At 40.2% G+C, this 22,332-nt stretch overlaps 3 protein-coding genes across 5 annotated transcripts in view; 2 read left to right on the top strand and 1 right to left on the bottom strand.

Moving 5' to 3' along the window:
- The first annotated feature begins 371 nt into the window (after positions 1 to 371).
- On the top strand, positions 372 to 1,562 carry LOC128741804 (pterin-4-alpha-carbinolamine dehydratase). Its single transcript, XM_053837863.1, has 2 exons — positions 372 to 682; positions 1,205 to 1,562. Exons 1-2 carry the CDS (start codon positions 416 to 418, stop codon positions 1,502 to 1,504), a joined length of 567 nt encoding a protein of 188 aa, XP_053693838.1. The 5' UTR covers positions 372 to 415; the 3' UTR covers positions 1,505 to 1,562.
- Positions 1,560 to 2,372, bottom strand: LOC128741796 (N-alpha-acetyltransferase 40). Its single transcript, XM_053837850.1, has 2 exons — positions 1,697 to 2,372; positions 1,560 to 1,635 (listed from the first exon to the last, which is right to left on the bottom strand). The coding sequence occupies exons 1-2, from the start codon at positions 2,251 to 2,253 to the stop codon at positions 1,560 to 1,562; spliced, it is 633 nt and encodes a 210-aa protein (XP_053693825.1). The 5' UTR covers positions 2,254 to 2,372.
- Positions 2,373 to 5,393: 3,021 nt separating this feature from the next.
- The window catches only part of LOC128734100 (ATP-binding cassette sub-family D member 3), a 48,993-nt gene continuing 32,054 nt past the window's right edge, over positions 5,394 to 22,332 (top strand). The window contains exons 1-3 of one of the 3 annotated variants that reach the window (XM_053828119.1): positions 5,394 to 5,815; positions 5,895 to 6,110; positions 6,683 to 6,795. In XM_053828119.1, coding sequence (XP_053684094.1) covers positions 5,998 to 6,110; positions 6,683 to 6,795 — 226 coding nt within the window. In that variant the 5' untranslated portion in view covers positions 5,394 to 5,815; positions 5,895 to 5,997. The remainder of the gene's footprint in view (positions 5,816 to 5,894; positions 6,111 to 6,682; positions 6,796 to 22,332) is intronic. The other 2 variants (XM_053828135.1, XM_053828126.1) reach the window with 2 other exon arrangements.

Here is a 22,332-nt window from a genome sequence, read left to right as displayed (position 1 = left end):
TATTAAAATTGCATGTCGGCAAAGTATTTTTATTGGCGAAAGAAGAGGCACATAGGCTGAATTTAGAAACCTGCTGAAAATACCCTCCCGTACCCTATACATTGATTCTACTAAGATAATTTACCTTGAATCCTTGACTAACTTTGTCTAGGGATTTGAGGTCTGTTGCTTTAAACGGTTGAATGCTTTTTTCGCTTTGTGCTTTTTCGCAATCAACTGTGGAGAAAAAGCACCGCAAAGTTTTCTGTAAAAATTCAACTTGTGCCGAAAGCGTTTTTAAATTTTCAAGCTTTTATCATCGATCAGCTGTGATGTATTGTTTCTTATTACGAAGGCTATGTGAAGAAAATTCTTAATAACTCAAAAGCAGTAGCACGTAGCTCTGACCTCTGATAGTAAATCAAAACCAGCCTCCATGGAGCGAGCGGGGAACATTTTGAAGCGAATCAGCAGCACAGCACTCACACTACAGAAATTGGCAAGCACAAAGAGCAATAGCTGCCTCCATTATAATCAGTTTTCTCACTGCAGTTCATGTATTAGTCCAAGATTTTCGTCTCCAGCACCGGTACGATCACTTGCGATCGCGACACGTCCTCAGTACAGTGCTTTTAGCAACAGCGCCCAGTTAGAGATTACGGAAGTGAAAGGCCCACAGCAAGTACCGAAAAAACGCAAGATGGTAAGCAACAAGTTGCATCTATTAATTCGTGTTGAATATTGATTTTTACATGGCAGACAAAATAGTGCTTCTGCTATTAAAATTGTATATACCTACCGTCCATAGGAGAATAAGAAGTTATTTCGACCTTGAAATTGGTAAGGAATGATCTATTTCTAATCAATTCCTGAAACCAAAAAATATACCTATTCAAAAGGAACTTTACAGCCATAAGTTTATTATATTATAAGACAATGGCAAATAGATTGTCACTAGCAACTTGTTTTCATTTTATGACATGTTGACATCGCATTAATGTTTTAAATTAAATAAATATCGTTTTGCTTTGTTATGATATTCCATAGTCTTAGGAGAGTTTTTACCTTTTAAAGTTATTCCTAATTCTCATTCCAAGGAAGATTCAATGCCAAACGATACATTTTAGAAAATCGTATTAGCGCTACAATGACTTAGCATCCACCAAACAATAAACATCGAAATTCAAATATGTAATACCTACAAACCAATTTATATCATCTACAGGTGGCAAAATTAACTGAAGAACAACGCAAAGAACTCCTCCAGCCGCTGCTAGATGCCGGTTGGACGATGGTCAAAGACCGGGACGCTATTTACAAGGAATATTTATTCAAGAATTTCAACGAAGCTTTCGGTTTTATGACACGTGTTGCACTTCTGGCGGACAAAATGGATCACCATCCAGAATGGTTCAATGTCTACAACAAAGTGCAGGTCACTTTAGCCACTCACGATTGTGGCGGACTGAGCGAACGGGACGTTAAATTGGGCAAGTTTTTGGAGGAAGCGGCAAGCAAGTTTTAAACTTATGCTAATCTGTGTTGTATTCATTTAATAAAACTTATTTTAAGTAATACCACTATAGCATCGATTTGCTAAATATTTCATAAGCAGCATTCTCGCTCTTGTCTGGAGATGTTTCATCAATATCATATCTAAAAAAAGACAAAAATTTAGTTCAATTGCAGACTTAGGTACACGAGTTTAAAGACTAACCCTAATTTTTTGTAGAATCTGATGCCATCTTCGTTGTTCTTTAGCACAGTCAACACCAGCCGCTCCATTCCATAATGCTGAGCCATTTTTTCGAGCGCACACATCATAAACCCTCCCAATCCCTTCCGCTGAAATTCAGAATCTACCTGCATTTCATAGCAATACAGAACACAACGCCCGTAGTCCAAGTCAAACCGGAACATCGAATAAGCCGCAGGTTTTTTGAGCTTCCGATCAACAGCCACCAGATATCGTGCCCAGTTCTTATTTAAATCCGACTGTTTAACTTTGGGTTGCCATCCAAGGCTACAGGTTTTGTACTGCGGTCCGACATTTTTTTCAGCCAATTTAAAAGCCCATTTTAATGTTTTTGGATCCATATCGGCTTTTCGCCTACAGTATATATCAAATTCACACCCATCTTCAGTACTATACTTCAGAAACTCAGGGTAATCAGCCATCGGGTTAATTTGACGATTTGCCTTTTCGGTTGCCTTTTGCTGCGCGGTTGCGGACATATTCGATTCATTACTATTTATTTCTTGTAAAGCAGACATCTGGAACTGGCTACGATTATACCAGCGGCGTTCAATTTCGTACCTGTCGACCAACACTCAACAATTACCGAAAACGTTACAGTATGTAGTAACACAATGTTTTATGTTTGAAGAAAATTAACACCTGAAAATTAACACTGGCGCGAAAACAAAAAAAAGCACTGATGCCCTTAAATCCCTTAAATCACATTACCGTCATCCAGCATCAAGGGGTTTCCAACAGCAATGATTACTGCTCCTTATGTATACACTCAAAATAATCCACATCACGTCCTTTCCACGTGAAAAATCACGTAAATTTCTCTACAGGGATTTACGTGACTTTCAGGTGATTGTTATTGGACAAAATAATAACATCTATCTGATTTTCACGTTAACGCATTAGTATGCGTGCGAACTACCCGAAAATCACGTAAATAGTACAGGAAAAGCTGGGTGGAAAATATTCACATAACTTTTCAGGTAACTTCGACGTGAGATATATTTTGAGTGTAAAATTTCCAGGGTTCTGACAGGAAGCCATATTTTTGTAACTAGAATCACACCTAGCTTTCCACACGCTTTACACCACCCCATCGAAATCTCTATCACAGAGAACCAGGGATGCCAGGTGATTTTTTGAAAAGTCTTCACGAATCAAGGAAAAATGTCTTCATTTGCCTTCCTTCGGCTTTCCGCCCATTCAAATTGCATGGTGAAGACATGTCTTCACATGTCTTCAAGCGAAGACATTTCACTTTTTTGTAACAAAAATGTCTTCAAAATGAAGACATGTCTTCACTTCTGGCATCTCTGCAGAAAACAGATTAACAGGCTCGAAAGGAAGTACCGTGGACCCCCGTTCGTTTGACCATTTTTAATCTGAACATTTTTTAATTTGAACCCCGTTGGTTTGCACGACGTGCAAATTAAAAATGGTTCAAATGTCATTCTCAACATGACATCATTTGTTTATGCTGACAATGCACAGAAACACGATTCGTTTGTACTGACCTAGCGTGTTTAATCGGTTTCACATTTCGTTTTCCTAACGATTAAGAGAGAAATCCGATCGGAAAATGCAATATTCGCACTTGCAACTGCCAACTAAAACAAACCACCAAAACAATAACAAAGAGCAAGGCGGCCAGTTCACACAGGTTTCAGCATATTTCGGGTTACCAGTTGTTCAAATTAAAAAGTAACCCCGTTAGTTTGCATGAGGAATCGTTCAAACGAACGGGGGTCCACTGTAATCGATTTTTTGTGTGTAAAATCTGTCGGTAGCGCCCTCCAGAAATTGAGATTGCTGACAGCTTCCGTACGCACACTATGCCGCGTATACGTACACGCGATTTGTTGCTGCTGCTGTTGGTTTTTCCATGTCGTTTTTCAAACTGGGGGAAAACAAACCACCAACACAACCGCAAATTAGCAAGCTCTATAGTTTGCCAAACGCATTAAAAAATATTCATGTACCTTTATCAATATTTCTTTGTGCTGGAGTTACATAGCAGCGATGGTAGCGACATCAAGATTTATTAGTTTGCTACTTACTGCTCGAGGGGTGCTCTATTGAAGGATTACTCGTAGATTACATAAAAACCTTTTACACACTTTTTGTCAATTACCTGGTAGTCTGTTCTCTGTGATCTCTATATCGAGCTGCAGTGAACGTCAGCGACAGCATGTCCTGGGCTCAAAATTTGACAGCGGGCCCAAATCAGACTGCTGGCAGTTGAGTGAAACGCAGTGCTGATATGCTATCTCATTTTCGCACACACGAGATGTTAGTGGCGAAAACATGGTTGCCTACCGATGGGGTGCTTTACACGAAGCTAAAACTAATACATATTCACCGACCCCCCGGCACGTCGCCATTTTTCTGTGACTGAAACTGAAACGTTAAAAACACTGGGCGGGAAATCACTTCATAGAAAATCAATGCGACGGCCATTGTTGTTTGGGGTACAATAGTGAGGGGTCCAACTTAATGGGGGCGATGTCGAGGAGGTGATATTCACCTAACCTATAGGCTGATAGTGCATACGCTTCACGAACACTCTCTTATCCGTAGCAGATAATAATAACAGAGCAGATAATAACAGAAATCTAAACAGCTGAACGTTCGGTAAATTTTTTTATGATGCCAAACATTACTAATGATCCGTAAACGTCGATATGCACCACCAACATTTTTACCGAACGTTCGGCTGTTTAGATTTCGGTAAATTTTACCGAATCGTTTAAGTGTGTAGCAGGCTCAATTTATAGGAAACAGCTTATCTCACTGATTCCAATTGCGGCACATTCATTTCACAGTTTGTTGTACACTGTTGCCCACCTTTTTGACATTTAAATCTTGAAATGTTAGAAATTGGCAGCCCTGCCAATGTTTGCTATTGTCAGGCTTCATTTTCGGTTTTTTGCTCAGTAGATGCTCATTTAACTGCGGCGCCTCAACTAAACGGAATTTGAAAAAGTAGTATATACGGCAATTGTAGAGCTAATGATTATCTACATTATTGTTGAAGAAAATATAGTTTTATCTTTCGTATTTACGGCGCTATGCGATTGCTACCCCGTTGGTAGCCAACTGAGCGGCTCTTTTTGCTACCAACGGGGTAACGCCGTAAATACAAAAGATAGAACTATACTTTTTTCAACAATAATGTAGATAATTATGAACTCTACAATTGCATTTTACACTACTTTTTCGAATTCTGTTTCGTTGAGGCGCTGCAGCACAGAGAACAGACTACCAGGTAATTGACAAAAAGTGTGTAAAAGGTTTTTATGTAATCTACGAGTAATCCTTCAATAGAGCACCCCTCGAGCAGTAAGTGGCAAACTAAATCTTGATGTCGCTACCATCGCTGCTATGTAACTCCAGCACAAAGAAATCTGGCTTTAGTTTTCAGAAGGTCGCATAATCAACCCTTTTGCATGCATTATGAGACCTTTCGAAAACTAATGCCAGAAATATTGATATAGTAATCATTGCTGTTGGAAACCCCTTGGAAACCCCGGAGAAACGAGAGAAACTGTAACAACAACTGTCAAACTTATATGTCACTCACGCCGCGAAAAGGAATCGATTCAGCGCACTTACCCCACTCGCACTCAGCATTCAGCTTTAGTGTTTCAGTTTCAGCATGTCGCTTGTGTCGTAAGGTTGTGAATGTTGTGTTCGAGTCGTGGGTAAACTTTTTCCGTGGCCTTTTTTTTTATTAAAGTTGCTTTGATTTTGATATCAAAGTTTTTTGAAGCCCGGCCGTGGTGTGTATCGTTCGATGCATATAATATCGTGTTACCGCTTCACTTCGAGTGCGTCGCTCTTGGATTATTGAACGTCAGCTATTAGCAATTCAAATTGCTTAATTATTGCAACCAGAATACCGTTCATAGTGGTTCCAAAGGTCAATATTTCGCTAGACCGTTCCATTGATAATAAAGTTTTCAATTGAATATTGAATCGGTGCTTCTTGATGGATTGAATGAAATCGAAGTTGCAGACACAGGGCAAAGTTTCTGCAAGATATTCTGTGATAAAAGTGCTGCGTCACTTTTCCGGTGGTAGCAGGTACTGTGCCGTGTGCCTACACCTGAAAAAGATACAAAAGTGTATTTCTTAAATTAATGTGTGTTAACATTGTTTATAGCTGCAAATAGAAGAAAGTGTAATCGTTACTTTTTTTTCGAAACTTCGACGGAAAGAGAAAATCGTAACTCAAGTGTACATTGGGCAATTCAAGACTTGCTAAAATGGCTCCCAGCTTAAGTAAGATTGCGTCTAATCAAAACCTGGCGATAGCAATTGCTGGGTGCTCCGCAGCCACTTGGATTATCTTGTACGGTAAACAGGTGCACAAAGCTCGGTAGGTTTGGATGTTATTTTTGTTTTTATACCTATTCAAAGTAAAACAGTTAAATTTTCTAAGTGTTAGATAATTGGAAGCAAACGTTTAAACATTTTCAAAATATCAAAGCAGCAACCAACTATAAGTGGGTTCAAGAGATCTCTCCCGAATAACCAGTGACTGTATCCGCTATCTAAACTATATATAGCTCTATATTTAATAACTTACTATCATTCGTGCATAGCTCATAGTTGCTAACTTAATTGCTTACTTATTGGATTTCCGTTGTAATGTTTCTCTTTATAAATCCTTGACCCTGAGCAAAGTTCTAAACTAAGTGGTTAACGTATCTCTAATAAATTACAATATACAATTACAATATAAACATTTATATTTGAACAGCAACTAAATAAAATTGTTTAGGTATAGATGGTCAAAGCTTTTGACAAGTGCACATAGTGATAAAGTTGAGTAAAAACGTAACAACAATAAAAAACAAGCAGTTCAGTTTAATTAACAGATTTTATGCTATAACCTAAATTTTTGCGAACACACGCTAAAGTTGTGATAAACTGTTTGTGTTTTTACAGGAAGCAACGACCTGAAGATGAAATTCAGTATTTCATCAGTGAGAAAAAAGATAAACGGACAACGAAAGCACACGTCAATGCTCTTTTCTTCAAGCAGTTGCGTGCACTATTAAGTAAGTAGATTCTATGAAACGTTTGTATAAGCATATTGAGCATATGAAGTAGATGAATGCTACTGCTGGGATTACCGAACAATTTCCTGGTTCGCATATAATGAATAATGATATAGAATAGAATATTACACCGGGCAATCTTACTTGTCACAGCCGACAAAAGATGATGCTTTTGTTTGTGAACTGAAATAACAAACAGGCATTGCATAAAAAGGCTTGACTGAACAGTGCATGTTGATCAGCTGTTGTTAACGTGACATACGCGGTCACTATAATTTCATCTCATTTGCTTCTGCACTGCACTAGCGTAGCGTAGCGAAGTTGTAATGAAGAGAGATGCATTATCAACTCATTAAATATATGAGCTGAACTAATTACTTCACTGAATGATTATGTTAAGTTTTTTTAATTGTGTAGCTCAGCATTTGATTTTCGAATTAGTTTTTCTTCAAATTCATTCAAATTAAATAGGTAAATTCTGCTTAGATATATAAGTGTTTGCCCGTATCTTTCCCTATTCAATATTGAATTGACCATTTTGATCACTCTTGTTGACACTACATTATACACCATGATTCCGTTCCGCATTCTATTCAATGAGTGTTTCAAAGCCGCTGGAACTTTATTGACCTTTTATGTGACGCGATGGTACTAAGTGTATTGGAGAAGTATATTGTTCCGCAGTACTGGTAGGCGCAAAATGTTGGGTTTCAACGCTGAATTTCAATTGCAGTTATGCAAATCGCGATTGTTATCAGGGATGGTTCGATCACTTTGACTCAATTTTGATTCATTTGACAGTACCGTTTCAGCCGAGCCAAATATGACAATGTTATATATGGGACATTTGTAGAACAAGTTTTAATCTACAATTTTTCTGAACAAAGTTTTGCTGTATCGTTTGTGGTTACGGTGCTACAACGCTAGTAACTCATCAGTGACTAAATGAACGTTCATTTAGTCACTAATAAGATACTAGCATTGTAGCGCCGTAACTACAAAAGATACAGCAACACTTTATTCAGCAAAATTATATATATTAAGCTGTTCTACAAATATCCCATACGTAACTTTGTCATATTTGGCCCCGTTAAGACGGTACTGTCAAATGAATCAAAATTGAGTCAAAGTGATCGAACCATCCCTGATTGTTATAATTTCAAACATCTTTAAAACATGCGTCTTTTGTGCGATTTGTTCATATACGACATCATAACAATTGATTAGACAGAAAACATTAAATTTATTACTTGGCATAATCAATTAGATTTGTCAAGACTTCTGATATAAGCGATGGTTTTTAGTTAATAAAAATCTCTAACTAATGACTAAATTTTCTTCGTAATTGGGGCCACGTTATATTATTGTACAATGTAATATTAGTAAATTTTACATCGATGTGTTGTTTATTACAGTCGCGCGCGTGTATTGACCTGTTCGACAGAAACTTATGCGCTGACGGTGGTGGTCTTTGGAACTAGCCGAACGGTGAGAAAGTTGACAGTTTGCTTGAAGAATCGGAAAAAAGTTTACTTTTTTAATTTTCTTAATGTAGTGAAACAATGTACAAGTAAAATTATTATTGCAAAATGTAAGAAAATTGAGTACTTTATTTTTGGTATATACTTTGTCAGTGGTTTGTTTACAGTATATACGAGAAAATAATGTTTTTGTATATTTATGCGACAACAAACAGGTTACATATCCCCTCCCATGGGTAGGTGGTTTGACGCGTACTTCGGCCAAACGACCTAAAAATTCTTAGTTCCGCATGTAGAATGTTTATAGTTTAAGTTGGATATATGTGTAGTATGTAGTATTGCATAATTTAGCTTTATGTGTAGCATGTGTCTCGTAAAGCGGAATGGAGCGAAATCGAACGGATTTGATTTTAAATTCAATCCGTTTGGGCCGAAGCACCGGGAGGGCTTAATCGGTTCCCTAGATGAATTGCTGGTATGCACAGAAATTTCTCTAGAAAACTGAAACCAAATCCTACCCACCATTCATGAGATTTTGACTTACTCATGAAAATTAAAATGTATCGCTAGTTAGAACGAACGAGTGTTCAAAAATGATGTGATGTCTTTATTTGCGTAATCGAGACATTTTCTATGAGATTGCCATAGAATTTGTGGCTGTTATGCGATTATGGACAGCACAGCACTGAAAAATATACACACACGTACATGTATACATGTGTATGCATGTATGAGTGTGCATGGGTGTATAGGTACGAATGAATATATGTTTGAGTGTTCTATGATGAGTCGGAAATTCTTCTTATACCTATGCTGCCACATTACAATTATTAATGGGCAGGAAGTTATAGTCAGTAGATGTGTTTCCTGTATCAGTTTCCTATGCTATTACTATTATTACTAATATTGCTATCGTTGCTGTTACTGTCACCTCTATTGTATTGTTTTGGATGTAATTATAATTTTTTTTATTTATTATTATTTTTTTTTTTATTTCCCTCCTTTATTAGAATGATTTGCATGTCTTGTGACTAACCGCGTTAACAGTATTCAACTAACAACATAAAATGATCATGTATGACGCTGTTTGTCTCCCAAGGGCCTTCCTAATGCTGATGAGCCTCTGTCGGAGAGTCCATCAAGTCGAACGGTGGCAACTCACCGGCGGCCTGCTCCTCTCCATTCTTGCGGCTGTCGTCGCGGTCGGACTTAGTGGATCACTCGAAAAGATTTATAGCCTCGATATATATTTTGTTCTGTCCATTGCCCAATGCTGGCAGACTTCAACTGAAATTCCATTTCTAACTAAATCTTTTTAGAGTCAAAACTTCTTCAAGTAAAAACAGGTATTCGATTCTCTGGCTGATTCAAGCGATAGCGAAGGGCTGTCCTCAATCATTTCCACTTCCTAAAATGGGGTCATAGTACATAATATATGGCCGAGGAATGAGGATTTATTTTTCGATTCAATACCATCCTCACAGAATTATCAACGTTGTTAACATCTTATTAAGTCTTGCTTTAGTGACAGCTTGCACTTAAGACCTAATACGGCATATATACATATCTCCAAGTGAAGTTCTTTTTGATCCACCTCATCCCTTCTTAGTTACAGAATCATTTCAATTGACCACGGTCTGAAGAGCATACCGACAAATCGGTTGACTACTGCTACAAATATGCAATTAATGCCACCGGGAATAATACGAGCGAGTACCAGTCCCCATTACATCGCATCTGCTCTATTTTTCGGAAGTTCAAGTAGTTTTTCGATAGTTCTGAGCGATAATATTGCTCTTGAATAATATTCCGCACAAAATATTCGAAAATTTACGCCATCAGCTACAATACTGCAAAGATGGTAGATAAAGAGGCGGCTGTGGTTTTTAATGAGCATAGGTTGTGGAACAGCGCTGGGTCAATCGTGATGACATGGGTATTTAGGAGATGAGTAGCGTCCAGCCTAGCGAGTAGTTAGTCGGTAGTAGCATAGGTGATGGACAGACATAGAATTCTCGTGATATTACTAACTTGAAAATTGCAATCAACATGTTGACTAAAAAATTCCTCTTTTCTTTTCTTTTCTTTTCTTTTCTTTTCTTTTCTTTTCTGCCTGATCTCTATCGCTTCTTCTCACGGCAACAATAATGTTGCCGTGAGGGGAGGCAAGAGACCAGCCACAGATGACCACACTGGTGACAACGATGGAGAGGACGGCCGGCGTGGAGCCTGCTTCAGGTTTAAGATTGACTACGAACAAGATGAGGAAACAAACAAAGGAAGGAGAAAACAAGATAAGTACAAGCCATCTTATGCTATATTAACCAAGCACACAATTATATCAAGCCAAGTTCTGTCACTCTTCTTCCGCCCATTAATCCATAATCACCAATACATTATGGAGCTAGCGTAATCCGCACGGATTCTTTTAACATTATCACAACCACCTTATCTCAGCCCTGGACAGACTTGGCTCTAACTGCCCCACCTTGTGCTGCAAACAGAAACAGAAACAGAAACAGACAACAAACAGGTTACATATCACGCTAAATTACAAAAATCCACGTGCTTGAGTGGTAAAAAACTTGTTTTTTTGTGAAATTAATATAAACCACGCTATTACAAGCAAGATACAGGATAACTAAAGAGAACATTCATATTTCATATTCATATTCATGTAGTGCCGGAGCAACATGGTTCGATAAGACTGAAAGATATTCAAATCTCCAGAACTTTGACTTGAACCAATACAAAACAAGCATAGGGATCTTGTAAAGTAGAAAAACATTCCAATAATATACAAAAACCGCTTTAGGATCACTTCTGTGTTCGATTAGTTAAGTCGCCAAACTAACTTTTACAGTATTCTTCAAATTTATGCTCTTTCAATTCACTATTTTAAAAGTGGTTTTAAAATAACTTGTAAAACAGCAAATTTCTTACAAAACCTGATAAAAATTTAGTAAAGTTTTCAATCGAAAACCAGTTAAAAATTAAATTTACTGAAAATTTTTTATGAAATGTACCGCATCTGACATTTGTTTTCGTTTTTCTCACCATCGTAGCAGGTAGCGACACGGCGGCAGTTTTTACTCAAATTTGTCAATATTTGAAATCGTGTAATATTATGAAGTAATATCGTGATACAATGATACAATTCGTCTCAAGCTGCCACATATTCCTAATAGTTACGCGGATTATTTTACTAAGTCAGTTCGGTATCGGTATTTGTTTACCACTGATCGAATGCCATGGGTTTGCGCGCCAGGGAAACGATTATTTGTAGTTTGACGTTATTTTAATAGATCGCATCACGTACCACAGTGAATCCAGATCTGATCGTACCTTCTCATACTAGCATAATCATCCCTCCCGTGACATTCGTGGAGGTGTAGAGGTAAACTCGGCCTCATAACTGCGAATCTCGAACTAACAATCCTTCTCTTTCCTAACGAAGGACGTGGCCGGCGCAGTTGTTGATCTATTTAAAGTTGTAGCTACTGAATTTTTGTATATTGAAGATAGTAAATTTTCCCAAAATGCTATCTGTGTGCTTCACTGTGCAACTTCATTAGCTCAGATCAATCACGGAGGTGCCACTACGATGTGTGTGTTGTTCATGCTCATGTTCAATTAGGGCCACGTTATTTTATTGGGGGGAATTCTTATCAACTCTTCCGGTCCATCTCTAGCTTGAGGTGAAAACTCACTGATTACCTGTCGCTCTACCTATCTAAGGAAGGCGTCTGCACTATTATCACAGTACAGGGTGCTCCACCTTTATGTCGGTATGAAAACATTGAACATAGTGGCAGTAGCTGAGCGGAATGGAAATAAGGACGGCAATGCGTACAGGGCCAAGTCCCTCCGGCTGGCGCCAAAAGATGAGCACGCGAATGCCAGGCAGCTACAGCAACATCAACAACAACAAGAATTCCCCACGAGACATGGAAGGACCACAGCGCACAGCAAAGGGAATGAAATCAGAGATCTCCACTTTCGATGGTCGACAGGATAGGTTCTCGTCAACAGTCCGGATGTCGTTGACTAAGCTACGTCGCAAGCAGCTTCTGACGCACCAAGTTTCGCAGGCGTGCAGCAATATAGATTTAAAGTTTGAGTTAAAAATTCGGATTTCGGTATGTAGTGTGATCTGGTTTAAGCGCCAAATGTTTAGGCTGTGAACCATTTCGCGAAATTTTTAACTTTTTAGTTAAAATTTGACAGTTCGATGGCTATTTCTCCTCGAGTGGTTAAAATCAGTTCAGAATGCGAACCATTTCATATTTGACAGATTGATACCGAGGACCCCATCCGTTTGACCGTTTTTAATCTGAACACTTTTTAATTTGAACCCCGTTGGTTTGCACGACGTGCAAATTAAAAATGGTTCAAACGTCATACTCAATATGACATTATTTGCTTATGCAGAGAATGCACATAAACACGATTTGTTTGTGCTGATGTAGCGTGTTTAATCTGTTTCACATTGCGTTTTCCCAACGATTATAGTAGAAATCGATCGGAGAATGAAATATTCGCTGCTTGCAACTGCCAACTGAATCAAACCACCAACACAATAACAAAGAGCAGGGCAGCCAGTTCACACAAGTTCCAGCATATTTTGCCGACTTCGGTGCTTTTTAAGGGTATACTAAGCCACCCGGAGATCACCTGACTAACGAACCTTGAATTTAATCGACCATATTCTCATCGATGGCCGGTTTTTCTCGAACTTCGCCAACGTACGCTCCGTCAATATGCGCTCAAAACTATTGACGGTTTATGCCTCGCGATCGCAACACAGCCACCCTCCTCGGTTTAACATGCAGCAATTAGACTACGCGCGCGTACTGGATGAAGCTCTACCTTTCGCTGTAAAGCTAGGTCCTGCGACCCTCGAAGACGGATGGAGCGGGATATGCTCGGCCGTCAATGAGACCGCAATCGCCGTTCTAGATGAAAAAACCTCGGGTGCACGAAATGATTGGAGGAAACCGGGTCACAAACGAACGCAGGGTGGTCAACAGGTGGAAGCAGTTCTCAACGGCAACATAACAGAAAGAGACGAAACGAAAGTTAACCTAGGAATACCTACAAACGACGACAGCGTGCCAGCTCCCGATCTTGAAGGAATCCAGCGAAAAATCAGTCTGAAAAATAACAGAGCCGCCCGAAAAGACCGACATACGGTAGAACTTTACAAAAACGACCATGAACCACCCAGTGGAAACGGCACTTCACTGGATAATTTCAAATATATGGGAGAAGAAGAAATTACCGTCTACACCTCCTGCAAGGTATTTTCCCAAATTTTGTTGTGTGGTATATCCGCCACAGCAAGAGAATTTGAACCAGGCGGGTTTTATGTAGGCCCGAGCAGCGAAATTACTGCATCATTGGGAGATACGTCGGTCACGATTTCGGTGATCAAAGGATGTCCACAGGGAGGTGTTTTCTCCCCCCTGCTCTGGTCACTGGTGACCAGAGATGCCAGAAGTGAAGACATGTCTTCATTTTGAAGACATTTTTGTTACAAAAAAGTGAAATGTCTTCACTTGAAGTCATGTGAAGACATGTCTTCACCATGCAGTTTAAATGGGCGGAAAGCCGAAGGAAGACAAATGAAGACATTTTTCTTGATCCGTAGACTTTTCAAAAAATCACCTGGCATCCCTGCTGGTGACCGACGTACTCCTTCACAAGCTATCACAGCTTGGTTATGAGACCATTGCTTACGCCGACGACGTTGTACTTATCGTCAGAGGAAAGTTTGACGCAGTATTGTCAAGTCGCTTGCAAGGAGCTCTAAACACCACCATGTTATGGTGCTCACAAGAGGGACTTAATATTAACCCCACCAAAACAGTCGTTATACCATTACTTCGCCTATATTGAATGGTGTCAGACTGGGCTTCAGTAATGAAGTCAAACACCTCGGAATAATTCTCGATAAAACTTCAAGGTTCAGCTTCAGCCTTCAGCCCTAAGGGTTGCACGAAAGGGTGACGTAGGACTATATCAGACCATTAAATCAAAGACTACTGCATTTCTGGCATACTGTAAACTGCATTTCTGGCATATGTATGTTTATAAGAATCTGTAAGTGCCATTGTTTAAGTGAATGTTTAAAAGAGAAGAGCGAAATATTCAGATTCTATTCTTCGTTGAATGGCTTTGAAAATACGTGGACGCCTGCAACCATTGAGACATAGAGATTTCTTTTAAAAATCACTTGTATGCATCATAAAGGTTGAAATAGTAATGAATGACCAGCCCACAGATTATTGTTCTAAATCTCGTTTTGCGTAGCTTGACATTTTTTAATAATCTTACTTTAACTCGCTAGTGGCGTTTAAAAGGGTGATTGGTTACAAATAACATTAAAGCGGAAGCACGTTCATCGTAAATATGACGTGCCATTCGATTGTCCTTCTCTTTGGACATGAATTACGACGGGCACGTAAGTTAGCGGCGTCGATTCACTGTCTTTTGTTCCGAGAAGGTTTTACTAGTTTACTTTCACAGCTTACCGCTTGTTACATAGCAGAAAATATGGCATATACGCAAAAATTCTGTTTTATTTGCATGAGAGTCCTTATCCTCCTACCACAGGGGTGAGGGGTCTCAAATCATCATTGTTCGGATATGAACCAGTTTTTTGTAGCAACCGATTAGTTTTCGGTAATGCTCAAACTGTAATGTATTTTTGCGTTAGATTAAATACAGAAAATGTATACATTCGACTTACAAGAAGTGGTTTCACTGTTTATCGTTTACACCTTCTTCCTATCCTACGCCGATCGCAGTATACGGTTTGGTAAGTGTGTTTCTGCTTAGGGTCAACTTGGGGTGCGCTACCCTACTTTACTTTCGCGGTTGTAAATAAACGGATTTGCGGTTGGTTACGGTAATTATTCTGTACAGGTAAGTATCCCGGGCTACTGGTGGATTTCAACGGTTGCTGTATCACTTCAATCACTTTCTTCTACCACTTATCAGGCGCTATTTCGCTAACCCTGTACTATTTCGCACGTTAAAATGGTAACTGATTGAAATGATTTGCCTCGAAACACTTTCTATTTAGCTTTTCAGAACACTGCGATGGAGTTTTTATTTATCTTCACTCTTCATTTCCCCTCTAGCCAACATAAACGTCATCTGCGATGTTGGGCAGTGTTGCCGTATATGCGGTATCGTAACACCCCCGCCCGTAACATCTGGAATTTCTAGATTTACAGATTCTCTAATACCGCCGAATTCACTGTACCACGTCTCTGTACGCAGTCATCAGAGGTCCTGGCGTCCGCCTGTCCGGCACGTTCATCCCCCCTGCGCTTCCAACGGGGTGCATTAGCGGATTGTGACGCTCTCTACAATTGTCAATGTTGCAGCGTATCCGAAATTTACACTGACCGCCATGCTCGTTCAGGCACACATTGCACAGTTTCCCGCGGGTAACTACCCTCAAACGTTCATCGTACGTCATTCTTCTAAAACTATCACAGTGCCGCAGGCGGTGTCCAGTACTGTGACATACTTTGCAAGGCTTCAGCTCCTTTTGTTCGGTTGAAGTAGTACCCGTACTGCTAACGTCACTGTGGCTGAGTAACACACCTCTCTCGGTCGGCATCTCCATTCTAGACTGTGGAACACCTCTGGACTGGTAACTACGTGTATCTTGCACGTCAACGTTCGCATCGCAGGCATCGTCGACTATTTCCATTAGGAAATCCGTTAGCGTTCGTAGTGTTGGTTCTCCACCGGCATTCCGCCTTTGGTAGTGTACCCACTCTCGCTTCTCGCGGTCCGGTATCTTTGTGACCAGACTCTTGATTAGCAACGGATTGACGAGGTGTTGCCGAAGTCCCGCAGCCTCCAAATGCTCACAGAGCTGCTCCACCGTGTTCCCAAACGGTATGAAACTGTTCAAGTTGTCAGGTTTTGGTGGTTCTAGCTCGTTGACTTGATCCAAGAACTCTTGAAGCAGTTGCTCCGGACGCCCATAATGCCGCCGTAGCTTTTCGATGACTCTTGGAACCGACTCGGGGAGAAGCAGCTGACCAGCCACCAGTTCCAATGCTCTACCTTCCAAACACTCCTGCAGCCGAACCTGATTTTCGTGATTCATGTAGCCACAGGCATCGTTCGATGCTTTGTAGGAAGCATAAAACAATGGCCACTGCCTTGGATGGCCCGAAAACTTCGGAAGCTTGCTCGTCAAACCGCTTCTTGCCACTAGCTGTGCTCGTGTAGGTCCGACTTGTTTACCAAGCCTGTTTCGGCTGGCATCACCCACTTTCGTGCAATTTTGCGGTGTATTGTTGCCACTGAACGGATTGGTGTGCTGGCTGCAGTCCGAATCCTCATCATACTCATCGTCATCGAACTCTCCCACTGCGTCCCTTTCTCTAGCCAACTTGTTGGCGTTCGCTTGATCCTGCTTCAGCGCTTCGTTTTTGCTTTTGCTCGGAAAGACCCTTTGTGGCTGTTTCGCGGCCACCTTCGAGTTTTTGATGACAGAAAGCTCCTTCAATTCTCTGTCGAGATCGGCCACTTGTTGCTCGAATGACCGCTGACTTGCTTTCATTCGCTCGATCTGCATCCTCTTCTTCTGCAGTATCTCTTCATGCAGAGCACTCCTTTCTTCTTCTTCTTCGTCCCGCAATCTCATCTCCATTTCCAACTTTTTTCTCTCGAAGTCGCGCTGCATTCTACTTTCCATCTGCTGCAGCAGCATTTCCGCCTCTAGCTCTTTGTCCTGCCGCTTTCGCTTCTCCTCCAGCTCCTTCATCCTCTGTTCGATGTCGGAGATGCCCTTGCGTACGGCGGCACTGGGTTTGTCAGACTCTTCGACGGCCTTTTTACCGCGAATCTGCCTTTGGGCATCTTTTTGCTGCTTGTGGTACTCCTGCTGACAAGCTTTACTTTGGCAGTACCACTTTTCCGAAACCGAATCTTCCGTGACTCCAACACAACGGGAATGGAACCATTTCGCACAACTGTCACAACCAATCATTTGCTCGTCACACGTCGACGGGCCGCAAATCTCGCAAGGGGTCATAGTTAAGTCCAGAAACTCGCTCTCCGATGTAGCTCTAGGAGCGGAAGGTGCATCACGGGGTACGTCCGACATCTCTTATGACCGGTTTTAGTCACTTCTTTTTGAGAATGTTCGGATATGAACCAGTTTTTTGTAGCAACCGATTAGTTTTCGGTAATGCTCAAACTGTAATGTATTTTTGCGTTAGATTAAATACAGAAAATGTATACATTCGACTTACAAGAAGTGGTTTCACTGTTTATCGTTTACACCTTCTTCCTATCCTACGCCGATCGCAGTATACGGTTTGGTAAGTGTGTTTCTGCTTAGGGTCAACTTGGGGTGCGCTACCCTACTTTACTTTCGCGGTTGTAAATAAACGGATTTGCGGTTGGTTACGGTAATTATTCTGTACAGGTAAGTATCCCGGGCTACTGGTGGATTTCAACGGTTGCTGTATCACTTCAATCACTTTCTTCTACCACTTATCAGGCGCTATTTCGCTAACCCTGTACTATTTCGCACGTTAAAATGGTAACTGATTGAAATGATTTGCCTCGAAACACTTTCTATTTAGCTTTTCAGAACACTGCGATGGAGTTTTTATTTATCTTCACTCTTCATTTCCCCTCTAGCCAACATAAACGTCATCTGCGATGTTGGGCAGTGTTGCCGTATATGCGGTATCGTAACAATCATACAATAAACTCATATCTCCAAAAACCCCCATATGTCAAATTTGGTTCCATTTGCTTGATTAGTTCTAGAGTTATGAGGAAATTTGTATTTCATTTATATGGGAGCCCCCCCCCCCCTCTTAGAAGGAGAAAGGGTCTCAGTACACCATAGAAAAAAATCCTGCCTTTTGAAACCCCCACATGCTAAATTTGGTTCCATTTGCTTGATCAGTTTTCGAGTTTTGAGGAAATTTGAGTTTCATTTGTATAGGAGCCTCCCCCCCCCCTCCGCACTCTTACGTCCTCCTTGAAATTGTTCTCTTACCGCACCTCCTCCATAAAATTGCTGGTCATTTTATCTATGCAACGACGCTTACAGACCAACAACGTCACACGCAGTACCTTGCAAGTCGTAAGGGCCTGCATAGTGTCGTCGTCCTGAAAGCAAAAACAAGTTAGATTAAAACTTCTCGGTCGGAGGTTTCTACAGTAGGTGGAGGAAGAGGCACAATTTGTGTCTAAAAATAGCCCAACCCATGTCACTACGGTTAATAAGGGGGGTTGTGCAGACTTCTTTTGTCCAGCGCCTCTATGGTTCAAAGGTACACGGGTACCAGCGAGCCATACACCCTGGCAGGTGTTGTGGGTTCAAATCCGGTTATAATCTCTGATTATAGCTTGGTTCGACCCATGCACCTTCCAGCATTGGTTAAAAGATAGGAGTCACAACGACAACTTGTTAAGCGTAGTTATCTATTACCCCCCCCCCCCCTTCCTTTCCACTCTTTCCCCTCCATTCTCAAAAAATCCTTCTTCATTACTTTCCCTTACCGTCCCTTCATCAATTGTAGAATCATCGTTTCAAAAAAATATTAAAACCTGGGGATTGAAACCTCAACTAGCCTTTTAATTATATACTACTATTGCACGGCCTAGGATAACCTATGCTGCAGTCCCCAGGTAACCGCTAAGCACTGAATTAAGCTTGAAAGCTGCTCTAAATTTGCAAGTTACATGCTGCCAGATATAATTCAGCATTGTCAAAGCATAGCAGCTTTAAAATGGCATTCTCAATGCTGAATTAATATTTACTTGAAGCACTATGAAAAGCTGATTAGATGCTCTAAGCAAGCTTTATTGCCGTTACCGGCATCAAAAGAGATTTTGAACACTGCTCATACTTGCAGGAAATCTTGCGAACGTACGCGTGATAACAGAAAAAATGCTTCCCTCTCTTTTTGTCTTACGCAAAATCCTGCACCGCCGATTGAATAAACATCAACACGAATCTATAGGGCATATGCATACGGATAATATGCAAGAAATATTTCTATACATGTATGCCATCACATAAAAAGAAAATAAAAGGTAGGTAATTCTCCCAAAGCGCAACTTATGGAAGATATGTGAAAAACAAAATCTTTCCCTCCATTCCGCCTTGATAAGCAAATCAAACATCCGAGTTAAGAATTTCGGTAATTTAAGTAGAGCTATTGGCAGCTGACTCGCAACTACCGTTTACAGATCAACTGGTAAAGGCGTTGCCCTACTGCTCTATTCCTATTCCTATCGACAGATTGGCTGGCGGTTCAATTCTAACCGAAAAAGAAAATAACAAAAAGCAATCTTGAAACGTCACCAAAGTACGCCATATAAGCATAACAGAGAGGGAAGATAAAAAGGATGTACAATATATTTTTCGCATTTTTTTATGTTTGACGTTTTACCGTTACGCAACAGGCGTTACGTTTTATGACTTTTGTAAAGCTCCAAGAACTAATGTAGCCGGATATTTCGCCAAAACCGGCTTTCTAGCAGCTTTTTATAGGCATATTGAACTATGCTGCACGATATGGTGTGCACCATAGGCTAATAAAAAGCTAGATTTCTGCTTCTTTAAGTGCTCACTGGTTACTTGGGTCGTATGGTGCCAAAGGTGAATGAAGTGACAGCTTAAGCCAAACTAAACAAAGTTCAGCGCCTGGCCTGTCTTACAGTTACCAGTGCCATGGGTACAATGCTTACTGCCTTTGCATCTTCATGTGAAGAAGGAAGCAGAACTCGGCGCACTATGGTTGCAAAGGAATAAAACTATACTCGAAGGTGACCAAATCGGCCATCTTCGCATACTTCGGGAGTTCAATCTGACACCCTTAGTAACTTTAGTCTCTGACTGCATGGAAGCCAGGCCCAATATGGAAGTTCCATATGAGGTGATTGAAACAGATCGCTCAATGGGGAATAATGGAGGGCCCGATCTTCCATCTGGAACTAGCTGCTTTTTTACAGCTGGTTCAAAAATGGGGGCCTGCACAGGCTCCGGAGTCTACGAACCCGGCATCAGGGAAACTATCTCATTAGGAAAGTGGCCCACCGTTTTTCAAGCAGAAGTATATGTAATATACATCTGTGCAACAATATGCTTGAAACTAAAGTACAGGCATGCGAAAATCGGTATCTTCACGGACAGCCAAGCAGCACTACTGGCACTCAAGTCCGCCAAATGCGTGTCCAAATTAGTTTGGGAGTGCAGCACAGCATTGAGGGAGCTCTCCCGCCAAAACAAAGTTTTATTACTTTGGGTGCCCGGTCACTGCGGAATCGAGGGCAATGAATTTGCTGACAACCTAGCTCGTGTACATGCTGCATTGCGAAGCAAAATATGCCTCTAGTATCTCTTGTATTACTGCTAGTACACTCAAAAGCAAAGCAAAATCTAAAGATCACATTTATATTCATAAAGAACGCCAAATCAAAATAGTGTTGCAAGTAACCCCGTATACATGGGTAACTTACAATACCATTATTTTTCATTCTTTTTACAGATTTTTTAAGTTGTTATTTTTTTCTTAATCATAATCCAAAAGCACTAGTCACTATACGAGTTTTGGCTGCTTAACCTTCCGTTACTCGCGCTGTTGTATTTTGTATAATTTTTGGATTGATTTTTGGATGCCATTTTGTATTAAAGTAACAGATCGATGTCAAACCAAAATGTATTCTTCAATAAACTTATTATGAACAAAATGACGTAATTATTCAATACATTAATGCTTTAAACTGTTCAGCAAAATAGATGAGCATAAACCGAAATCGCAGCAACGATGTAAGCGGCGTGTGAGGGGTACCGCACTTGGTCCCTATTGGAATTTTCTCTTATTTCTTCATAAGGGAAAATGGGTTCTGTATACTGCAAAGCTATTCAGCAGTTGATGGTCATTCCACAGGTGTGCAAAAGTTCATAATTTCGTGACTTCACGACGCTAGTGTATGGGTACGTTTTCGGAATGGGTTATATCTACGGAATCTGTTTATTTGTAAGATCCTGGGGTGACATCGCGATTCTCGTTTCGAGTGATTTTGGTTCGTTTCGCCCATTCGTTTTACGTGGTCGAAACGAACCAAAATCACTCGAAACAAGAATCGCAATGTCACCCCTGTTTTCAGAAAATGTTTTTGTAGACCAAAAATGCTAGGCTGATGAACGGAAGTATCCAATTTTCACACTAGGTATGTATCATCACTGTGCAAAAAACTTTCTAAACCTCCTGCCCAAGTAAATCAAAACACCACATCAGCCCTAGTTTGTAACCACAGATACCCTTCTTTCTGCCAACAGCAGAAATGTTACCATACTTTATGTGATGAAATGTTTTATGTGAAAAATATCTAAGAAAACATGATAACTGATAAAAAAAAATTTAATCAATAGAATGCTACATCATTTAGGAACGATAAAAGGATCTTTTCGAATGCAGCTACTTGTATATGGCCGCCGCCTGGTGACAAACTTATAAAATTCTGTCCCCCAAACGAAAGGACTTAATCTACTGATTAACTTTGCTGAAGACATTAACTTTCTATATAGCCAGGATTCCGAGATACCGAGATAAAGAGTGTTGTACAAAATATAACGCGCGAGTATCCGTGTTACAAAAGTTGGCACGAATAATGCAAGGTCGAAGGTTAATCTGCATGGAACAATAAAATTGCCATCTCGATCGCTGACAATATAGTTTGCTTAAATTTCAGGACAGTTTTCTAGATTAAAGAAATATCAGTTGATAAATTTTTAAAATCTGGACATTTGCTTATAAATTTAATCTAATAATGACAAAATCCTTTCAAAGAGTAAAAATTAGATACAACTGAAGTTGAATTCTGCAACTACGGTTGCGCGCAAACCATTTCAAATTTTAATTTCCTGTTACTTTTACTAAAACCATTGAAAAAATATGCCTAATCAATTTTCGGCTAAAAAAAAATCAAGAATGATCAAGTAAGTACCGTCATCCGGGGATACTTGCAACACTTTTGAACTTTAATTTGACATAAC

This window comes from Sabethes cyaneus, chromosome 1 (genome assembly GCF_943734655.1).
Source record: "Sabethes cyaneus chromosome 1, idSabCyanKW18_F2, whole genome shotgun sequence".
NCBI classification, from domain to species: Eukaryota; Metazoa; Arthropoda; class Insecta; order Diptera; family Culicidae; genus Sabethes; species Sabethes cyaneus.
This window is presented reverse-complemented; position numbering and strand designations above follow the sequence as displayed.